At 39.7% G+C, this 11,221-nt stretch overlaps 1 protein-coding gene across 2 annotated transcripts in view; it reads left to right on the top strand.

Annotated features, from left to right (window-relative positions):
• elmod1 (ELMO/CED-12 domain containing 1) overlaps window positions 1-137 on the top strand; it is a gene marked incomplete at both ends in the record, with an annotated part of 10,539 nt that extends 10,402 nt beyond the window's left edge. For both annotated transcript variants that reach the window (XM_080041144.1, XM_080041143.1), the window contains one exon: window positions 1-137. This exon is cut by the window's left edge and continues 39 nt beyond it. In XM_080041144.1, coding sequence (XP_079897270.1) covers window positions 1-137 — 137 coding nt within the window.
• Between the last annotated feature and the right edge of the window lie 11,084 nt (window positions 138-11,221).

The raw sequence follows: 11,221 nt of genomic DNA, 5'->3' as shown, positions 1-11,221 counted from the left end.
AGGATCCCAGTGACATCATGGAGTTCAACAGGGTGCGTTCTAAGTTCCACCGCAGGGTTCTAAAGCAACTGAAGAACCCGGACATGGCCCTGTGCCCACACTTCACTGCTTCTGACCTGACACTGGTCAACCTCTAAACACACACACAGGCAGACAGACAGACAGACAGACAGACAGACAGACAGACAGACAGACAGACAGACAGACAGACAGACAGACAGACAGACAGACAGACAGACAGACAGACAGACAGACACACACACACACACACACATACACACGCGCGCAAAAACGCACACACAGACAAACACACACACACATAGACAGACACACACACACACACACACATGAAAAACACACACTTGCGTGCACACACATAGACAGACAGACACACACACACACACAAACCTGACCTGTGAACTCCCTCACATCGATGGTTCCCTTAAAGCAATAGTGCGTAACTTATGTCGCCCCCATGAGGAATTCTGAGTAATCTCAGATGACACATTATAAACTGAAAAATTATCATGTTATTGGCAAGTTACTAAATTATCTGCTTTTATTATTAGATTATATCAAGTTATTATTTTATTTCATTTTACTGAACTGACAAAAAGTTACGCACTATCACCTTAAACTGCTGGATACATCTTGGGAGATTCAACCTTGTCCAAGCTAACGTCATGTTGCATCACTGCCAAAAGCTAACACACACACTACCACACACACACACACACACACACACACACACACACACCAGCATCAGAGATGACCATAGCGATTGTAGCTGTGCATGAGGAGGCTGCACCACACCATCGTTATCCGTTTGCTTTAAATATTAATCACGATTGTATCTTTGCCGTTTGACCTCCGTTATTAACCCCGTCCTTATTATTCACATAACAAACCAAAATATACTTTCGTCAACCAAAAAAAAATCATTTATAAAAAATTACTTTTTTTTCTCTCTCTATTTTTGCTCATTAGCTCAGAATATTTTGAAAATCAGGCTCTTAGATATGAAAAAAAAATGTCAAAACTAAATATTTTGTATTTAAAATGAAAATCAATAGATATATATAACGTATGTTTAAACAAATGTTGCCGACGCCGATTCAATCAAAAGCTATCAAAACTGCAACATATAATAGAGCCAGTTCATCTCTGTATTATTAGGTGATTGATATAGATTGTACTGTACCTTTAAATGTCAACATGACATTACTGTAACACCTAAGACGTTCTCCTTTGCCAAAATATAGAATGTGGAGAACTTAAAAATCACAGCAACAGTTTGTTTATCTTGAGCTCACAAATGTAAGATTTGTAAACCTGCAAAATAATGTTCAGAAATATATTTAATAAAAAATTGTTTTGGTACGGCTAGGGTTAATTCAATTTGATAGTGTAGGCAGCCATTGTTGTCAGTTTAGATTGACATTTTGACAACATTACGTACAGACAAATATTGACAAAATATAGTCCGAACATTTCTTTACAGGTTTGCAAACTTTTAATTTTTGCCTTTTATTTGAGATATTCCGTTACGAATGTTTTCCTCGCTCACTCGCTCGCTCAAAATCACGTTAACGATTGTTTGAATCTATTTTTTATCTCATTGAATGTGACTCTGTTCTATCAGCCAAAGCAATAATTTACATTCACGTCACTGCACGTTTACTTTCAAATGTATCAAATGTTTGCACCACTTTTGCCTGAGTATTTTTTTTATTTATTTATTTATTTTTAGATCAGAGCTGAAATGCTAATCATGTAATAGCTGCTACATGTAGCGTGTAATGGAGGCTAAGTATTACCACCACAGTCATTGAAGACATTAGTGTAGTTACTGTGAACACATTACATTACATGTCATTTAGCAGACGCTTCTATCCAAAGCGACTTACAACTGGAGCACACATTCATACACAAGCAAGCTAACTATCGGGAGCAATTTAGGGTTCAGTGTCTCTTTGCCCAGGGACACTTGGACATGTGGCGGGGAGACGGGGGATCGAACCACGACCCTGCAGTTGCGGGTCGACCACCCTACACACTGAAAACCGATGAGTATAGCTATCGCTGCAATGCATTTTACAATGTCCACACTTTATGGCAGCGAAACATGTCTGTCTGTTTTTTTGTTAAGCCAAAGAAAGCAAGGACTAATTGAGAATGTAGTCTAGATTGTTGTTGAGCGTGAAAAAAGCTACACATAGCAGCTTTAAGAAGCATCTGTTATTGTCTCCTATAGGCAACAAGACATAAGAGTTGATTATTAAAGACCTACTTCACCAGTGGGAATATGAAGGTGTATGGAACTCTGAGATCCTATGTAGTAAAAATGTGCAAACATTTTTTAAATTGGTTCCTGACTAGCCTGTGACATCACACTAGTAAAAATGTAGGGTTAGGATTAACAGGACAGCTGGGCCAAGGTAAGACTGAGGGAAGAAAAACCTCATTCATTATATTATAATAGTGATTTTATAATGATAGAAGGCCGGTTCCGTACGGGTGAAGTGTTCCTTTAATTAATTAGTATTAACAACACCATAGAAGAAGAGCTGACAGTGATGATTTGAAAATGCTAAAGATGGCCGCCTCGATCAGCCAGTCGAAGCTCCATACTGTGGAATATAATCCTTAAAGATCACTGTCACTGTCAGCTCCCTACTGTGAACTGCTGCATGCATATGATTTTTTTTCTTAATTTTATTTATTTATTTGTACCTAGTATGACAGCATTTAAGGTTTAAAATAAGTAAAACTAATAAATAATAATAATACGAAATAAATACAATTTTAATAGTAAATTCTGAGGTTTTACTTAAATTAATTTACAAGAAGAATTTCGCAAATTCATGAGAAACAAACTTGACTATTCTCTGACATTACAAAGACATGGAAAGTTCAACCACCCAATTCATTCATGTCAACGGAGCATCAGTTAGATTTTTCCCCACAATTTTCGTTTTCACAAAAAAAATTAATAAGGACCCTCTACATGTCTTTCAAAACAGTGTAGCTTGACTCAAACATGTGACCACTGTATTTAACATTCACACACTGTGCGACATTGCTGACAGCTCTGACAAATGTTCCATATTATTATTCAGACCGCCACGCTTGCACTCGTTGATTGTGTTTTAATAGAACTATACTGAATATCTTTGTCCCTTTTGACGTGACGCTTCCTGCTTTTCTGTCAGTATTATGCAGCTGTTTACTTCGGTGAATGTCAAGGCTGGTTTTCATCTCCTGCTTGCAAATTTTTATTTATTTTTTTGGCTTTGCTATGGTCAGCTTTGCACTATTGTAAAAAATAAAATAAAAAAATTATTATTTAAAAAATGCATTTTCTTTTTAGTTAGGATTCTAACTAAAGTACTTTGTGGTGTTAGGAGTAGCCGACGAGGGCCAAATGTGCCCGACGATACTGTAGATGAAGTTAAGTTCACGCTGCTGTATATTCTGCTTTGAAAACTGCCTTTTAAGACCACACACACACACACACACACACACACACACACACACACACACACACACACACACACACACACACACACACACACACACACACACACACACACACACACACACACACACACACACACACACACACACACACACACACACACACACACACACACACACACACACACACACACACACACACACACACACACACACACACACACACACACTCTGCATGATGGTAATAATTTCATTGTCACATATACTGCACTCTGTATTCTTCACTGAAGAACTTCTAGATGTTGTAATTGTGCGCTTAATTTGTCTGTGTTGTACTTTTGGAGACCACAATAAATAAATAAAAAGTCTAAAATTCCAACTGACTATGTATTTACATTATTATTATTTTGGTTACACCTACTGTTGTAGTAAAACTATTTAGAAGTAAGTAAAAGCATAGAGACCATGGTCTAAAATGATTTTAATACAAGAAAAAATCCTGAATTCAAAATGATATTATTTTCGTTTGTGTTTGGATCATATTCTGCAAAAAAACAAAAAAATCAGATGCAGATTGCAGTTATTTACAATACATTTTGGGAGGTGAACTTACATTTCTGTATGCTCTTTGGACAACACATATACAGTAAATAAACGTGCAATTAATCATTGCAAGAAATATTAAAAAATTACCACTGAATTAATGTTATATTCTGTTACCCATAAACATCACATTTTACAAACTTGGGTATGTGTTAAAAAATTACTTTCCTAGTTTATTTCTTTCTTAAATAGTTTTTAATGTGCAGTTAAGTCAAAAATTATGACGAGTATGTTGCTGTAATTTCAATAAGCAGCAGAGGGCAGTAAGCTCACACATGCTATGAGACAGACTGACTGTGAAAAAAATGCTGATCAACTTTGTATCAACTCTTTTGGCGATGGCTTGAATGTAAAATGTATAAAAGATTACAAACAGTATTCTGCGTTCTTTTTTTAACTACATAATTGATAATGCATCCAAATGTTTCCACACTTAAAGCTGGGGTGGACGATTTGGGGAGAAAATGGCAGTTGGGATAGAGATTCGAATTCAAATACCTCAACAGCTCCACTTGTTCTCTTTGGTCCCTCCCCTATGGTCCCTCCCTGACACGCTCTACACCAACAAAGTCGTGCCAAAGTGAATGGACAGTCCCAACAGCCAATGAGAACAGAGAATCGGAGCCTTGCTCTGATTGGTCAAAGTGTACAGCTCATGTTAACTTTGACCAATCAGAAATCATATACCCCAGCTTTAACACCTGATTGGTTTGGATTCCCTTTAACAGTGCTTGCTTCCCTCTATTTATATTTGCTATAGATCAGAGTGACAGTTTATTTTATAAGCGACCTGTATGACCTGTTGTGCTCATGATAATTTAGCGCAAAAAAGACTGAAGATCAAATGTATTTTTTTTCTTGCCAAGTTCAAACGGTGAGTCCAACCTGGAATATAAAGTGACAGTAGCCCAGCTGTGCCGTAACACTGTACTCCATACACAGGGCAAGACAGCAGAATCAGCACTTATGTTCTTATGTCGTCCCAAACTCTTAAACTGTGGGGTGTTATGACCTTTTTAGACTTTATCAATGAAGCTCTAGACTTTAACTTTGTATTAAATATTCCATTTCATTTTATTTAGCTGACGATTTAATCCAAAGTGACTTCTATTAAGTGCATTCAACACTTGTTGGGACGTGTTGCTTGTGTCTCCAGCATTACATACAGTCAATCAGGGAATCACCAAGTTAAATGTATGACTTTTTAATGCCACTTAAAGTGAAATTTAATGCAAACGTCAAGGCCACAATGGCAAATCTAAGAGGTATATAATGGAGAAGCTGTCTGCATATGGTTTTGAGAATATTACATTCAATGTTTTTCTTAATGCTATTAAGACCCTGTGGTCACGTGGTCTATAGTCTCAAGTTTGTTTCCTTAAAATCAAGAGAGAGAGAGAGAGAGAGAGAGAGAGAGAGAGAGAGAGAGAGAGAGAGAGAGAGAGAGAGAGAGAGAGAGAGAGAGACACACATACAGAGAGAAATGGAGAGAGAGAAAAAGTGAGAGGGAGACACACAGAGAGACACAGGGAGAGAGCGAGAGAGAGAGAGAGAGGAAACAGAGAGACACAAGGAGAGAGAAAGGGAAACATAGAGAGAGAGATATCTGCTATAGGCCACACAGTGTCTAACGTTGATAGGAGTGGATTGGAACATGCACATCACATCAAAGCGCTGGATTAGTGCGGATCAGCTGCAGACAAACTCTGCCGCAGTAATGAGAGCTAACGCACAGACCGCGGGGCAGTGTCAGCTCTACACACATTATATAACATCAGTCTGTTTGGCTATACACTCTTTACTCAGCACTTGCTAAGCTTTTTTTTATGCCGACAGAAACCAAATCTTTACTGATTCAGACAGCAACAAAAAAACAAGTTTGCAGGGATAATAAAGGGAAATATTAGCCTATAGATGTTTGACTTAGAAAATAAAGCCCCTTACTCAATAGTCTGTGTCTGCTAGCTGTGTGTATAACCAACTGTATGCTAATGTGTTAGCCGTATCAACTTTATAAGGTGAAAATGTGCAAGTGTAAATAAATGGACTACACTCATATATCACTTTCCCTTGTTTTCACAGACCCAAAGCGATTCACATTGTTTTGTACACATTCACCCATTTACAGACACATTCACACACTGATAGCAGCACTTTCCAAACAGGGTACAAGCTAACGATCGATCGGGAGCAATTTTCAGTGTCTCTTTGCTCAGGGACACTTCGACATGTTGCGAGGGAGACGGGGGATCGAACCACTAACCCTGCAATCCAGTGGACGACTGCCCTACCCACTTCGCCACAGCCGCCATGCTAACTCAGTCCAGTCTTGTTTACTGTAACAGGTCATGTATGATCATCAGAGGAAAAATGAGACTGTTTCATACACATTTAAAAGCTTCTCGAAAGTCTCTTAATGTGTGTAAACAGAATATTGATCTTTGGAACAGAGGCCCTGTACAAAAGTCCCAGAGTGGCTGGTATGCAGTCAGCTCTGCCGAGGCCTCGCCCAGGAAGAAACACACCTGCTCTCAATCAGCGCTCATTGAGAGCAGCCACAAGCCCTACTTACTGCAGTCCACACTGACACACAGGTTGGTTCACTAGCGCCAAGCCACTCTTGCCTCATAACCTAGCGCGGGTAAAGACAAATAATATATATCCCTGCATTCCAATCCCCATACTTCCCTTACAATTTAGTATGCCAGAAAAAGATTTAGGATGTCCCAATACATGCACGTCAATTGTAGTATGTTAAAAATACATAAATGCCCCACTAACTCCAATAGTGTTTTGGAGTATTCGTCTTTATTCTTGACATTTCTTGACATAATGAAAAAAAAATCTTCCTTATCTGATTTTTTCTCTCTCCTGTGGCCCTAAAACTCTTCTGTACTTTAGTATGTAGTGTAGTAAAAAGAAAGAGTATGTGATTTGGAACGCAGGGTATATTTTTTTTTATTGTTTCTTCCCAGAGGAAGTGATCTATCACCTGAGCATTCAACCATATGTATTGGGACATCCTAAATCCTTCTCTACCATACTAAATAGCAGTGAAGTATGGGGATTGGAATTCAGCCAGAATTCAGCCAATGACGTTCCAAGGCCCAGTTGGCTCAAATTCTAATATACCCAGCCCGGCATAGATTGAGACACCGATCAAGAATAATTACTGTAACATGACTGATCATTTTTATAATGAGGACAAGCAGATTAACAGAAGCTCACAGACGATATCTTTCTGGTTTAATCATGATGCAGCGAGTGACCGTCGCATTTGTTCAAGAGGGCAGACAAGGATACGCAGACGGAGATAGACACACATGCAAACGGAAGAACATTATTTACTAATGTGAACATTTCTATCATTGCACAACATATATTAATCCATGCAATAGCAATGATCCACGTCTGTTTATTTCTTTCCTCAAATTACTAACTTTACTTAGTGCCATAGTACAGCGCCCCTGGAGCAGTTTGGACTTGCTCAAGGAAGGACACAATGGTAGAGATTGTGGGCACTGTAGATGTAAGGGCAGCCACCAGTATAGCTTTCCTAATAGCTCCCTCCTGTCCGGTGCCGGGGATCCAACCAGAGACCTCATGGTTACTGGGAGGAGGAACCAGAGACCTCATGGTTACTGGGAGGAACCAGAGACCTCATGGTTACTGGGAGGACACCTTTCCTCTAGGACATCCTACCACTATGTTTACATGCACACTGCACAGCAATATACAGAAATAAACCCGGTTAAGATCTTATGAACATTTTTTTTCGCCTGCCCTGGTTTACGGCTGTTATACTAGCATGTGTAAATAATATGCAACATGGCTCCTTCAAAGAAGAGAGGTTTTTGTTAGGATTCCTCCAAGTGTTCACAAAATCAAATGAATGCGTGTGTGTGTGTGTGTGTGTGCGCGTGTGTGCATGTTTGTTTGTATGCATGCTTGTGTGTGTGTGTGTGTGTGTGTGTATGTATGTTTGTTTGTATGCATGTTTGTGTGTGTGTGTGTGTGTGTGTGTGTGTGTGTGTGTGTGTGTGTGTGCCTGTGTGTGTGTCTCTGTGCCTGTGTGTATCTGTGTGCGTGTGTGCATAACGTGTGTATCTGTATGTGTGCGTGTGTGTGTGTGTGAGTATGTGTGCGTGTGTGTGTGTGCACATGTGTGATGTAAAATAGACTGATGGCGTTACATTAAAGGCGTCTCTGTAGTTTGACTCTTTTGTATTCTCCACGAGCGACGTCAGCTCCAGTTCACCCTCAAACAAAGTCGATTCTTTGACGGAGTGTTTGACCGTGGGGAGATTACCAAAGCCTCGCCTTCACTGCAGTAGGCAGCTGAAGACAGTACCTCAAAGTGTCCATGTGAGGGCGCTAGTGGGCAACATAATATATCACTCAACTCACCTTCAGAAGGCTGCGGTAGCCTGCTCTACACCTGCAGTACATCCACATAATGACATAAGGCAAAGTGTAGTCAGAAATATGCAGTCTGCAGTCCACTAGTTTTATTTTCTGTTTGTATTGACGTTGGTATTGTCCATTGATGTCCGCCTTTCTGACACAAATGCCCACACATCTGTATAAGGGGTAGTTTGGCTTGTATTTAAAGGTGGAGTCAGTGATTCTGGAGAATGCTTGTGGCCAAAATCACTTTTTTGTCAAAATCCGTGAATATCTCCTGATGATCCACTACCTGTCCCTTTTTTTCTGGTGTTAAGACACAGCCTAGGCTCTGGAAACTGGTATGTTAAAAAATGGGGTCCAATCGTAGCTAGCAACACAACAGTTTACAGAGCCTAGGCTGTGTATTAACAACATGTAATTTTTTCAGCGCACACACACAGTACGGACCGGTAGCGGATCATGAGGAGATATTCACTGATTTTGACAAAAAGTTATTTTGACAACAACCATTCTCCAGAATCACTGACTACACCTTTAATAGATTTTTTTGAATAATTTTTCAAGTGACATGTCTTTCCAAGAAAAAATTTAAATGTTCTTGTTTTCGGAGATAATCAATTTCACGCTGAGAAGCAGGGCCATCGCCGCCATATTTGGAGCTTTAATTATGTAAAAAATCCTCAACATGTCTTATTGATTAGACACAGTGGGCAGTTGGCCCTCATGCTAAGATAGGGCTGTGTAATGTTATTCAGCAGTCCGAGGCAAGAGCAAATTCATAACATCTGACTGTGTGTGTATATCAAAGAGTCAGCGGGATGATTTATACATCAATATTTGACTCCAAATGAGTTGGTCTGTGAGCCCCGAGGCCATGCTGGGGTTTGATAAATAAAGCAGCTGGACATTCTCAAAGGCATTTACATTTTCACTCATATGTTCCTCCTGCTCTTTTCAAAATTTCCGAAAAAAATGCATTTAATCTTTGTTTTAAAAGTACTTTTCAATAAATGTAAGTTCTGACTTCCTCATCTCCAACAACACATTATATTATCAAGACAGAAATTGTGCAGAAAAAAATTATTATATTATCAAATAGTTTACAAAGAACAATTCATATGTAATCTATCTATCTAACTTGTTCTCCCAAAAGCTAGTGAACTAAAAAAAAAAGGTACAAATCTGCTTTACATTTTCAGAGCATGAAAAATATGCAGTTCCCCTCCCGTCCACTAGTTGTCCTCAGTGTCCTAATCCCACCAAGTCTCCACCTGCCTGCACACCTGCCCCGATTACCCTATTAGCTTCAGTGTGTGGGCCTGGCCTTTGATTCTCTGCCAGATTGGATATTGTGCTCCATTGCCTCAGCGGTCTACAGCCCTTGTTATAGTTCTACCTGTGGTGTTATCCTGTTTTCTGTTCACAGCTTTTGACTTCTTCCCTGTAGAACCCTGAAATCAAAGATGACGACCAGGAAAGTAATGTATTTTTTTGTGATTACTACATGTAGGGAAGAGCAGGAGCCTTTAGTAAAAGACCACAACAGATTTGGGGAGATTTTGCTTTGATGAGGTTATATCGAAACGGAAGGAATGTGTGTGTGATTGGGCACCTGCTCTAAACCAACCCTCAAACTGTCCCTGTGGAAATAAGAACTACCGCCTGGCAGTTTTTATGCCTTTGTGAGGCATACAATGGCCGAACGGTGAAATTACAGTGGTGGTAGGCAATGCTTTAAAGAAGGTAAAGCTCCTAAGAAGCTACAATATGGTTCAAGGTCACTGCATCCTGATGATATTCAAGGGGCGCAGTTAGCTTTTAAAGTCTAAATTCTATTCAGTTCATCTTTGAGTCAGAGTTGACTTTTGCGCAAACTTTGAAGAAAATCCCTCAAAGCGTTTTGGAGATATTGCGCTCACAAGAATAGCCCGGACAGACAGACAGACAGACAGACAGACAGACAGACAGACAGACAGACGTACATATTTACTGTACGTACGGACAAATTGCCTGCGCTGATGCATGAAAAAGGGGTTACCGTGGTTGTCATGGTAAAGCTTAAATTCAAATTGATTATCTCCTACTTGCTATACTGCAGTCAGCTTGGGTATTTACCTCATAAACAAATGGAGGCGGCATATGACAACACCTTCAGGTCCCTCCCCTAGCAACAGCAAATAAAAGACATCTGGAGCGATATAAGAAATGGAGAAAAAAATGAAAGAATTAGCAGCAGTGATGTACCGTTCATTATGTTGTCTGTAAACACAGACGGTATGAATTCTTAACGTCATCGAGGACCAATAAAACCTTTGCAATCGCCTCGATTCATGGCGCTGCTTCACAATAATCCCTAATGATCGCACCGATAGTAAATGTCAGGCCGTGTGATTTACTGGTAGGAAGATCCAGCATTATTTTATTATGTATGTGTGTGTGTGTGTGTGTGTGTGTAGGTAGGTAGGTATGTCTGTGTGTGTGTGTGCTTGTGTAGGTATGTCCGTGTGTTTGTGTGTGTGTGTGTGTGTGTGTGTGTGTGTGTGTGTGTGTAGCTATGTCCGTGTGTGTGTGTGTGTGTGTGTGTGTGTGTAGGTATGTCTATGTGTGTGTGTGTGTGTGTGTGTGTATATAGGTATGTCTGTGTGTATGTCCGTGTGTGTGTCTGTGTGTGTTTCTCTTTATTTGTTGCTATACGGATGCATTGAGAGCAACTCCCCGACGTCAGGCCATACAT

This window comes from Ammodytes marinus (genome assembly GCF_949987685.1).
Source record: "Ammodytes marinus genome assembly, chromosome: 14".
NCBI lineage: Eukaryota > Metazoa > Chordata > Actinopteri > Uranoscopiformes > Ammodytidae > Ammodytes > Ammodytes marinus.
The sequence above is the reverse complement of the archived record's forward strand: the minus strand, read 5'-3'. Positions and strand labels throughout refer to the sequence as shown.